Raw genomic sequence first — 12076 nt, 5'->3', positions numbered from 1 at the left:
TTCTGAACATAATTGTCTATCGTATCTGAAACAAATACATTACAATGTTAGTATAAAGCTTTCAAGAGCAGATTTTTATTTTGCAATTTAACTATAAACATATATACATATATATATGTATATATATATATGTATGTATATCTATACATATATTGTATACTATAGCATGATTTCAAAATAAGACTTCTACTTGTGAAACAGTTCTCTTTTTAAGTTTATATTTACTACATAACATATACATAAACATCAAATGGAAATTTTTTGCATATCGTACAGATTATATAAAAAATGTCATAAAAAGATTAACGCTGTTAAGATTAAGATTTGATGTCAATAAGACAGATTAAGATCTACATGCTAAGAAATAAAATGTTTAGAATCATCGCTAAGCAAAATACAAAGAAACGTAATTAGAAAAAAAAGATGATATCCCGAAAGCGCGCGTTTTTAATGATATGACGTAAGCTGAAGCGGCATGGCGAAGTTGGCGAGGACGTTAGCAACTTGAAGCAAAACCGGTGGCGAGACAAAACGGAAAGCTATGAGAACATCGTAGCCCGGGTACTCACAGTAACACAATTGCACTACATAGGCATAGTAAGACCAGGCAACGATCGTTAAGATAAAGATCACTGGCAACCATTTGACGGCCTTGAGGCACCACCAGCACGAGCTGCTTTGCTTGCCCATATCTGTTCACCGAATCGACGTGCGTAAGATTGCGTGCCCACCAATCGTGGGCCTCATCAACAACGCGTTAATCCTCGGTCCGCTGAAATGCAGCGGCATCGCAGCACTGCACCCCGGGGCTCCGACGAATCGGCCGTTTGGTTCTACCGGTTCTACCTCAGCGGATTCCGCGTAGAACGTGTGACTGCGACCGAGCGCGAAGAGTGCGAGAACACATCATTGCGCAAGCGAAGCCCGTCCGCGTTATCGCGGCATCACACCCTCTTCCGAGATCAGCACACTGTAGACCAACACCGACGTCACCGACGTAACCACCGCCGCGACGGATGTTCGGAATCTTATTTTGGACTGGCCACTGCTTTGCACACCGCACGCAACGTGCACCATCTCATTCCGACACTCTTAATGACAGTCGCTCCGTTTCACCGTTTACGTCCACCAGGATCGCCACTCAGTTTGACAGAGTTGACACTGTTGACAGCTGCCGATCATGGATGAAGCGAGTGTGTTCATTAGACATTTCTGCAAGGAAACTACAAAAATTTTTGCTTACAATTAGTAACAAATCTCTTTCATCATTTAGATACACAAATGCGTCTTTTCTAAGCTCTTTCCCCTTTTTCTCATTGACGATAATTATGTACCCCTTTTATTTTTAATACAAACATTTAACGTAATGTTACAAAGAACACACTTGAAAGTCTTCTCCATATTGGACGACACGGCATTTGCAGTAAAAAAAAAAAAGTGCAGCTAATCGCAGACAAAAACTTTGGACAAAATTGATCATTAGCGCAAAACTAGTTTAACCTAGATTGACTCGTATTCTTGCCAATTCTCGTTTGGATGTTTCGATCTCTGAAACACTTGCAGAAGTCAGATTAAAGACAGATTTAATAAATTTTTACAATAAAATATAACTTTTTTAGAACACAAATATTACGATTGGCGACACTGACCAAGTTGTCAAGGAAACCGCAGATTTCAAATGATTTCAAATCTTTCCTAATGGCCACTAACGTTAACGTGGACAAAGTTTTCCGCGTAAACAATAGTTTATGCCACTTTTCAAGAAATGGAGCGTACCTAGCGATAGCATTTCAAGCGAATCTGCTGATAAAAGATGCAAAGACTTTCGATACATGTCGATCGTTTGTATTCATGGATATGATACAGGTTAGTCTTGTATTGATAGAAAAAATGGTTCGATTAAATTTGGCATCATTTTTGATGCTATTTATTTATGTATTGATATATTGATATTTATGCTTTTATCTTTATTACTTTGTACTACTTGCAGTATATGGAATGGTCTTCAAATAGCGAATATATTCTTTGTGCGAATATAAAAAGAACTATCGTTCAGGTATATTCAATACACTATCCTCAGTGGAAATGTAAACTTACCGAGGGTAGTGCAGGTTTGCAAGGTGTTACCTGGTCCCCAGATAGTAAACATATTTTTACCATAGCAGATTTTAATGTAAGTGTGTTATATATTGTAAGAAAAGACATCTGACTTATGTGTGCTAATGTAAAACAAAAGAATATTTCAGATTCAACTGTCTATTTGGAACTTGGAAGAGCAGACAGTATCGTACATACAAAATATAAAATCATCTTCCTTTGACAAATTACATTTTAGTCCCAATGGTGAGAAATTAGCAGTGATAGTTACAGAAGTAGATCAAGATACAGTAGAGATTTATAAAACTCAGAATTGGAAAATAAGTCGAGTAAGTAAGCCAACTGAAACAATAAATTGAACATAGATCTTTTTTTATAGATTACTTAGAATCTATATTTCACATAAATATTTTATACAAGATTATTTTCATAGTTTTATAAAAATAACGTAATTGAAGTAAAAATCTAAAATTCTTGTAAAAATTATGATAATAACGATGATAGTTCTATATTGTGTATCTTAACAGAATGGTCATTACTACAACTTGCTAGTTGTAAGTTGTTATATGAGTGATTAATAGGTCGAAACATGAGTCTTTTTACAGTTAAATGATGAGCTTGGGAAGTATCGTACTCCAATAGTTTTGACCATACGCTCTCTAACTCTATATTGACTCTTTGAATCTCTATGTGTCCTGCCTCATATCCGATAGCCAGAAGATAAAAATCTTGTGTGATAGGATTTGGCGCAAAGCATAATGCTGTAACTGATTGATTTTTCATATCCAGAATTATCTTTGGTACAATATTATTTTCTATCGTTTTTATGGACCATATAGCGATTTTTCCGTCTCTGGATCCAGTCGCGAAATAATTCGAGTCTTGCGTCCAAGCGCAGCACCAAATTATTCGTGAATGAGGATTGTCTTTCTTCAAACTAGCTGCGATTAACTCGTAACCTGTATTGGTAGCTTTAAATAATGACCATCTTCTGTCTCTGGATACAGACAATAAATATTTGTCATCTGGAGAGAATTCCATTTGCGTCACAGTCAATTGATGATAGCTTAATTGTTGAACTTGTGACCAGGTATTTGTATCCCATAATAAGATTGCCGAGTGTTCTTGAGTAGTTGATTTGCATGCTGTAGCTAGCAATTGTCCGTTGTGTTTCGCCGCTATACAGAATATTTCATAGCCATGTCCATAAAGCTTATTCGTTTCTGGCCAAAGTGTATTTTGCATTAATTCCTCTTCTGTAGGTGGTTCATATGAATTTTCCATCGTTAAATTTTTTGTATTTTCATCATTGTCTCCACAGTACGTGGCTTTATTTGTTAATCCTAGAGATGGTACAGCAGCACTGTGGGCCTTTACAAATTTGAAATCATCGATATTCGCCAGCGATTTTAATTTATCCCTAAATGTAGACGTGGCCATGAAAATGCGTACCACTTTCTCATCCGCTCCAGAAACATATATATGTGGTGATAACATAGTTAAACAAGTCATGTTGTATCCATGTATCTGGGGACGTGCAATCTCGTGCCATAATTCTTCAAAATCATCTTTCCATGGTGCATGAATTCTTGTAGTTTGGTCAACACTGGCTGTGATAAGAAATCTGTAAACAGTATTATAATATGTTATATGTATTCTTTTCTGTGTATGTTTTGTTTGTGTTGTGTTGGTTCTAAACTTTATCTATTCTCATCTAAAATACTCGATATAATTTTCACGTATTTCCATACTCCTAATTAAAATATAATGAATCAAAAAACATAGGTGTATAAAAAAAATTGAGATGATCACAAATCTAAATTTTTTTCTAAATGTAAGTTTAAAAATTTCAGAAATATTTTTTCCAAATATTAAATATACATATACAGAAAAAAATACAAAAATTCAATTTAAAATTAAAAAAATGAAGATTTATTCGAGAATATATAACATGATAAAATAAAATTCAAAATTTCTAAATGTTGCATCTATGTTGTTATGTACAAATTATTGAATGTTCAAGAATTAAAATCACATATAAGACTTTCATTCCACATCTAAGATTTATACAGACCTTCCTTTTGGTTCCCAACATAAATCGACTACTTCAGCAAAATGTCCGCCAGGCGCAGGGCATGGAAGCCACTTACTCATTTCTTGAGAATATTTCCAGATATGAAAAGTACCCTGATAACCATGTGCCAATATATGTAGTCCATCTGGGCCAAATTTACAGCCATAGAAACCTAAAGAATTGCCACCAACTTCGCCGACACGTACTGTTTCTGTCCACATTCCATCCATAATCTCAGTTGGCTCCCATATTATCATAGTTTTATCCATTGAAGAGGATAACAGTTTCATTGTTTGATGGCTATCTGTTTTAGGCTGCCAGTGCAGACCATAAATCCAGCTTTCATGACCACAGAGCACTGATTCCAGAGTAATATCATACTGCCTACCATTTACTACAAAAGTATTGCTTTCTTGTCTGAGTTCATCGTTTGAAAATTCTTCAACATTAATTTTTTCGCTAATTTTCCATAATCGTATCATGTTATCTTTTGACCCTGTTGCAAGGAAAAGATTTCCATCACCATTCTGAATAAAATCCATACACATTACCCAATCTTCATGTCCGACTAAACGCTGGATATTTACAAAAGATTGTTCCAAGTCAGATTCTGCATCAAATTTTGCATACAGCAAGATAGAAGCATCCTCTAATGCTAAAGCCAAGAGGGGACATTTATTTAGAAAATATGTCAGGCGACAATATATTGATAACTTTCTTCCGAAAATTATAGACTGAATCTGCTTAACATCCGCATTTTCCTCTCTCAACCATAGTTTGACATTGCCGCAGACTGAACCTGTGCATATTAACAGCTTCGCCAATGTAGTAGACGAAATGTTATCTGTCATTTGGAGAGAATCTGCGAAGACAACTGTGCCTTCTACATTCAACACCGAGGTACATTGAAACGTACTTTGATTTTTACTCCAAATAATCACAGTACCATCCACAGAACCGGATAACAATTCCGATTCCGGTGCACTGTTTCCTGGCTTTATCCAGTGTACTGTGTTGACATGATCACGATGCCGGTGTAATGTATGCGTTACATGACCGATGTTCGCACGTGGTTCATATATAGCGATTGCATTTCGGGTTCCGAAACAAAGTAACCCATTGATGCCCCAATCAGCGCAATGAGGAACACGGTTGCACGAACAAGCAGTGTAACACGTCATGTTGTGAAGGTCGCAGATAAACGTAGATCGATGCAAGGATTTCAAACGTTCACGCGGTCAGACGTGGCAGCCATTTTTTTTACATATGGCAACAACAAGAATAGAACTATCATTTCATCTTTGTTTCATATTCTGTGAACGACAAGGATGTATAAATGATGCATCGTGCGCTTAATAACAGTTTACGGCACGTAATTGAACAGTTTTTTCTCCATGCTTTTTGTACATCTCTCGCATTCTTCAACGCGAAAAATATAACTTGACATAGTTATAAAGGATTTCAACAATTGGCGATTGCTCGAAAATAGACTTTGCTACCGTCGATAAAAGAACGAAGTTAACATTAAAAACTCTAGCAGTCATAAAATTCCCTAGATTTTAAATTGGCGCGAAATAATGAATCAATGAACTATTTCAGAAACTTATCTGCGATCGTTTGCGCAGCATCGACGGGATTCGCTGGTCGCCAAACGATGAATTATTATGCATATGGTGTTCCTCTCCTGCCGAACCAAAGTTGATTATTTATTCTAACATATTGGAGAAACACGTGACAGCATTTTCCCCGCTGGAAACGGCACAGCCATCTGAAACGTATAATTATGGGAAAGAGCTGAGAGGAATTGAAAATATAGAATGGATCCCAAGTGGACAGTTGTTGGCTGTAATAGGATTTAATGAAGTGGTATAATTTAATCATGATGTGTTATTATATATCATGTTGTTTTTGTTACCATGTTGCCAATAAATTTACGATTATTTAAAATTTATATTCAGGTCGTCCTTCTTAATCACATCACATGGCAACCTTTATCGAAATTATATATGGATCCAGTAATCAGAGAATGTAATTACCTAACAAAAGTATACAAAGAATATGCCGATTCGGAGAAAGTTTCTAATAAACGTTTTGCATCCTGCGAGGAACGTGTTTGTAAGTAAATGATCTTGGCAAGTTGAAATTTATCACATTCAAATCATATTACAAAAAAATTTTTTAATTATATTCTCGATACAGATATCTTAAATATCTGATTTTCTTGTAATTTTAGTACGTGAAATACATGAACGGCCTATATGCATTGAAATTGGAAAGAAAGACGATAATGACAATTTCTCGATAGCGAAAGTTAAATTGTTTGAATTTAGCACATGTGGACAATACCTGGCTCTGAAACATGAACTTTATCCTACCACATTGTGGATATGGGACATCTGTACGGATTATCTGGATTATTTGTTACTTGAAAATCCCATTACAGGTACGTCGTTAAAAATTGTTCAATTCTCATTAGAAATGATAATGCTGTTATTTTTATTATCTTCAGCTATCAAATGGAGTCCCGTTCATCCTCGATTATTTGTGCTCTCCGAATGTACACGTGTGTACGAATGGACTCGAAAAGGCGCAAGCTCTGTACCATTATCTAAAAATATGTCGATTATAGACGCATATTGGCATCCTTCGGGAGAAAAAGTTGCATTGTGCGGCTATAATAAAGTCATGATTTATGAAACGATGAATACATCTTAAAAAAATAGTTATTTTTATTTTGAATCTGTATATTTGTAAGTTATATTTATAAATATATAACACAATTATATATTTATAAATAATATAAATACAATATTATATTAAGTAAAATATCTAAATTCAAATTTATAACAGAATGTTTTAGAAATAATACATTAACTTTACACACACACACACACACACACACACACACACACACACACACACACAGCGTTATTTTGGTTAGAACTGTAATTAATTAATATTATTAAATAAAAAACGATTTATAATGTTTATTGCAAACATATTTGCAATTTACGAATATTTTGTCTCTCAAAATATTAAAATCTGTAATTTACATTACAGAGCTTCATTCTATGATTTGATAGAAGATTAAGATTTATGGATTAACATCAAGCATAGTATACTGTATATAGATCATTCATCTAGATATTGCGTGAGAAACAGATAGTAGCAGTTTTCTCCATCCAGGAACGTAGCACTAATCGGAATACATCATATCTTGATGCCGATTTCATTAATTCTTCCAAAATAATATATTTTATATTATATTCACACATGATATAGTATACATATACATTACAAAATAAATTAAAAAGCTATAAGTTGATGTAAACTTACGTATATACATTTTAATTTATGCCAATTTATATATTTGATTAATTTACGCATTTAATTAACAAAACTAAAATTTAGAATACTCTTTTTAATTTTATTTTATAAAAAATATATTATTTGTTTTGCATATATAATTTTTTGCGGTTTATAAAATTACACAAAAAATTTAAACAATTTTTTTTTTTTCAAATTAAATTTCAATGTGATATGGAGAATTAATTTATTCCAACAACGATTTGTAATTTTGACGATTGATCAAAAATATATTTTGAGTGATTTATTGTGTAAATCTTTAAACGCGGAAAGCGCAATAGAAATGGAGTGGCATCTACATTACTGCTGGAGAAAGCGAGTATCCGTAAATGGTGACGCGGCCATCTATTTACGATACATTATATACATAGAATCAAAAGATTCTAAGCGAGCATGATTATGCGTTTTATATACTAACATGCGACTCCCCACCCGCGTATGGAGAAAACATATTTTTCAGCAGCGCTTCCTCTCCTGAGGAAGAAATAGTCCAAGATGTATCTTCTTGTTGCATTATCTTTCGTTTAATCAGTAAGAAGACGATCATTACGTAGGAACGCCTATTCTCCATCATGATAATAAGCACAAGAAATATCGAGAAAACATTCATTTCGTGTCATTGTGGGCGACTACGAAAGGAGATGACGAAATGAAAGTGTATCCGATATGGCGAATCGAAATGTTTAAATTATTGAAATAAATTTTTCCCATGTAGGAAATGAAAGTTTATTTGAACTGCAAATTGTTACAAGGCAAATTTTCTTTTTTTTAATAACAAACAAATCAGCATACAAATCAAAAGATAACTTTTCAATCTACGTTTTTTAATCCGGCCAAAATGCCATCCTACGATTATTGTAATACATTGCGTGTGCAGAATCGCGAGAACGTGCGGTGAGTTTATAATTAAATCCGTCTTTTTTCTATATCTTTAATTACACATTCTCTCTAATGGATAATTAACCGAGTAGAGCGTGCGTTTCTGTGCGAGTCTGAAATTACGAACACGCGTTGCTGAAATCGGATCGAAGAAGATTTGGCAGAGAAAAATCATCATAAGATTAGAGTAGATTTCAATTAAATTCATTCTTAATCGGATTTCCTTCGATCTTTTAACAATTACACTATATAGAGATCTCTTATATCTATAATTAGCAGAAACGTGACATTCTTTTCCTCGTTATTTCTCGCAAGTTACCATATGCAAGCAGACGACGATTTGCTACGCGGCCTCACGTTTACTGTCAGAGGAGTAGGTACATTTCCTACTTTCTCCGCGATTCATTCGTTACACTACTCGTGTACATACATATATTTACCAATCTACTTACAAAAGTAAGTCTTTTGTTCAGTAACACTTGCTTGCGAGGTAAACCGAGGAAAATTTATCCATGAAAATCGATCTGTTCCTGCAAAAGACATATGGGTACATCTAAACGTCATCCCTTAATGATATTGTAGATTTATTGCAACGTGTTTGAAAATATTTACAACTTCATTTAATGTTTTACTATTAATTGAATATACTTATGTATCTACTTAAAAAATATCTACTGCAATTTAGTTGATAAATCTATCACGAACGCGAATTTTAGACAGCTCTATGTAGCAAGCAATTATTACGAATACTCTATAATGTCTATAGTATATACATCTTTTTACAAGATATAAATGTACTAATACTATTAAAGATGCTCTCACGACAATTAAGCATTGTTATCGTCGTGAATGAAGGAGTTTCGGTGCTTTCTCGGTGTCGTTTCTCCCGCCACGTAGACGCACGGTCCGCCATATACTATCATTGCCATATAATATGAATCTCTTCTTGCACACCACGAATTGCCGATAACGTCGCTTCTACACTCTGCAATTGTTCCAAAGCTTATCACCCATACAGCACAGAAAGATTGCAGAAACATTGCAGAATGATTTCACTGAAACATTGCAATATTACATGGTGGTTGCGAAACGTTGCTGAATCATTGTTGCAAAATTCCAACAATATTAAGATGTCCGCTTTTTGTTATAGTGCAACAAAACGTTCCAACAATATTGCAATGTAATATATTTGGATAAATTTTTTTACGAAGACTCTAAAATGAAAACTATTTCTATACATTATTCTATATCTTACTAACTTTAATTTTTCTACAAATTTCTAGTGATATGTGTTTTTTTCAATTTTTTATAATAAAACCATAAAATATTCCAATAAATATAGTATTAATTCTGAAGGATAAATTTATTCGTAAGGATAAAGTGTGTGTCCCGAACAAACTACAAATATTATCCATATTGATATAATAATACAGTCGCTTGATAAATTAATCATAAATTAAGTTAATCGCAGTGATCTTTTTAATTCGAAACCACTTCGAGTCAACTGAAATCGAGTAAAAAAATAACATTATGAAATTTATCAATAAAGTGCGGGCGCTGGTTTATTCTTGCGTTTATATCATGCACAAATACATCATCGATACACATAATTAATATTTCAATAAATTGTTTTCAGCAGTTTAATTGCTTATCCGATAATGATGCATTGATTGTATTTAAACTCGATATTATACAATCTTTTGATTTCATATTTAAAATAAATATAAAACTTAGCTAATGAAATGGTCGTCAAATAATAGATTAATAAATTTTTTATTTAAAATGAATTATATTAATTATTTTATCATAAAAACGGCTGTTAAACTAAAGACTATACTACATAAATATTGTAAAAACTTATATTTTTATATTATTATAACAATTAAAGAATTACAGTTTTGCAATGTTTGAATATTACAAGCATATTATTGATATTTTGCATATTGTTAATTTACATTTCTTTAATACCTCTGCAATGTTACATTGCAATCTGTAATATTGCAATATTGCAGCAATATTGCTTCTGTATGAGCATGGGAAAAGCTCGCCGCAAGATTTTTTGCGTGCGAAGAATCGTTGCAATCAAACTCGTACTCAATTGATCTTAAAAATTTATATAGCGTTGAAATCAGGCATTAAATATTGACATTAAATATATTCGAAAAAAAAATGCAAAATTTAAATAAAAAGTTAGCTGCGTATGCTAATATTATATAATTTTGCGTATGCTAATATTATATTATATAATAGTATGAAAATATTTCTCCGCTCCATTATCATTAGTCGTTCCACGATTTTTATCTCATATTGAAGAAGAACACGACGGAAAAATGTCGTGAAAATTGCTATCAAGCATAGTGCGGTAAACATGTGGGAAGCAAAGCGATGGACATGCATTCATTCGTACATTATAGCGGCGAACCGCTCACGTTCACTCACGCGTGTTTCTCGCGCACACACGGTGTTTAGAAAGTTCGAGCAACGAGAACACCACCGTCGACGGTGCGGAGGGTACGCCTTGGTACCAGAAGGTAACGTTTACTGAAGGTAGTGCACGCCGGTTTAGGTGGGGGCATCTCTAAGCTAGCGGTGCCGGTGCTTCCTCGACGTTCACTGCTCGTCGACCAGTCGAGCCACTGAGACCGTGTGGTACCGGCAATAATATAGTCATAGCAAGAAAAAAAAAGAGAGAAAGGGAGTTTTTAAATAATCGTCTATCCGTCGGCCGGATTAAGAAAAGGAAGATACGTCCCGGATCGTTTGACCGTGTATTTTGTGCTACGCGGATTAAGCCGAATCGGGAAGACAATGGAGAAAGATCAGCCGGATTCCCTGGCAACTGTTGCCGTCGTCTCGGAGAAGATGCCGCAGAGTCACTATGCGCCTAGTGAGGTCTATTCTACCACTGAACCACCACCGGTAAGTTTCAATATGGATTAGAAGCTATTCAAAGACGTCCCAAACTTAGCGAATCCATTCGCTCTTCAATCAAATTGAAACTAAGTTTTTCTTACAGAAGAAGTTAGGAGAATTCTCATTTGTTATAAAAAAACTTTTGATTTTCGACGTCGATATGTCTGCAATTAATTTTCGAATTACACATCTGTCAAAATAAAATTCATTGAGTAACTTGTTATAATAAGAATAATAAAATTTTTGTCATCTATTTACATATTTGAAGCTGCCGAAAAGCTTTTATTTCAACTACCTTTGACTCGAACATTATATTGATTTAATTTAATATTTTCTTTATTAAAAAATTTATTTGAGATTAAAATCAGCGATCCGTTAAGCCCTAGAACACTACATTTCTCATGACGATATTGCATGTATAATACAAAAGCTTTTTCTGTACTTGCTTAATTGTAAATTAACACGCTTCACTACACATTAAAGATAAAGAATAAAAATTTGCCAACGTATTTAAATGTAACAAAAAAAAAACAATTTTACCACGTTTAACATAAGTTCCATCGAACAACATGGTGGTTTGTTGGAAAGTTTCTTCCATGTGTGTTTGCACAAGTTCTTAAATAAAGCTTGAAATTAATTAATTTAAAAGCTTTATGGAATCCACATTAAGAATATACTGTTCTATATTTTATTAAATTGAAAAATAAAATTTGAATACTCTATATGAATATATATATATATATATAT

The 12076-nt window shown here is 33.7% G+C and overlaps 3 protein-coding genes across 3 annotated transcripts in view; 2 read left to right on the top strand and 1 right to left on the bottom strand.

Moving 5' to 3' along the window:
* Positions 1-1143, bottom strand: part of LOC108690593 (palmitoyltransferase ZDHHC2-like) — a 7065-nt gene extending 5922 nt beyond the window's left edge. The window contains exons 1-2 of the mRNA XM_018197963.1: positions 570-1143; positions 1-25 (exon numbers count right to left, since the gene is read on the bottom strand). Coding sequence (XP_018053452.1) covers positions 1-25; positions 570-690 — 146 coding nt within the window. The 5' untranslated portion in view covers positions 691-1143. The remainder of the gene's footprint in view (positions 26-569) is intronic.
* A 293-nt stretch (positions 1144-1436) lies between these two features.
* On the top strand, positions 1437-6886 carry LOC108690594 (WD repeat-containing protein WRAP73-like). Its single transcript, XM_018197964.1, has 7 exons — positions 1437-1866; positions 1991-2173; positions 2247-2426; positions 5771-6037; positions 6130-6286; positions 6405-6614; positions 6681-6886. Exons 1-7 carry the CDS (start codon positions 1699-1701, stop codon positions 6884-6886), a joined length of 1371 nt encoding a protein of 456 aa, XP_018053453.1. The 5' UTR covers positions 1437-1698.
* A 4131-nt stretch (positions 6887-11017) lies between these two features.
* LOC108690606 (putative uncharacterized protein DDB_G0271606) overlaps positions 11018-12076 on the top strand; it is a 22572-nt gene continuing 21513 nt past the window's right edge. Inside the window, exon 1 of the mRNA XM_018197980.1 lies at positions 11018-11335. Within this exon, the coding sequence (XP_018053469.1) occupies positions 11225-11335 (111 nt within the window). The 5' untranslated portion in view covers positions 11018-11224. The remainder of the gene's footprint in view (positions 11336-12076) is intronic.

The sequence above is a fragment of the Atta colombica genome, unplaced genomic scaffold, assembly GCF_001594045.1.
Source record: "Atta colombica isolate Treedump-2 unplaced genomic scaffold, Acol1.0 scaffold331, whole genome shotgun sequence".
Taxonomy (NCBI): Eukaryota; Metazoa; Arthropoda; class Insecta; order Hymenoptera; family Formicidae; genus Atta; species Atta colombica.
Note: the sequence above shows the minus strand (reverse complement) of the source record. Positions and strands in the feature narration are given on the sequence as shown.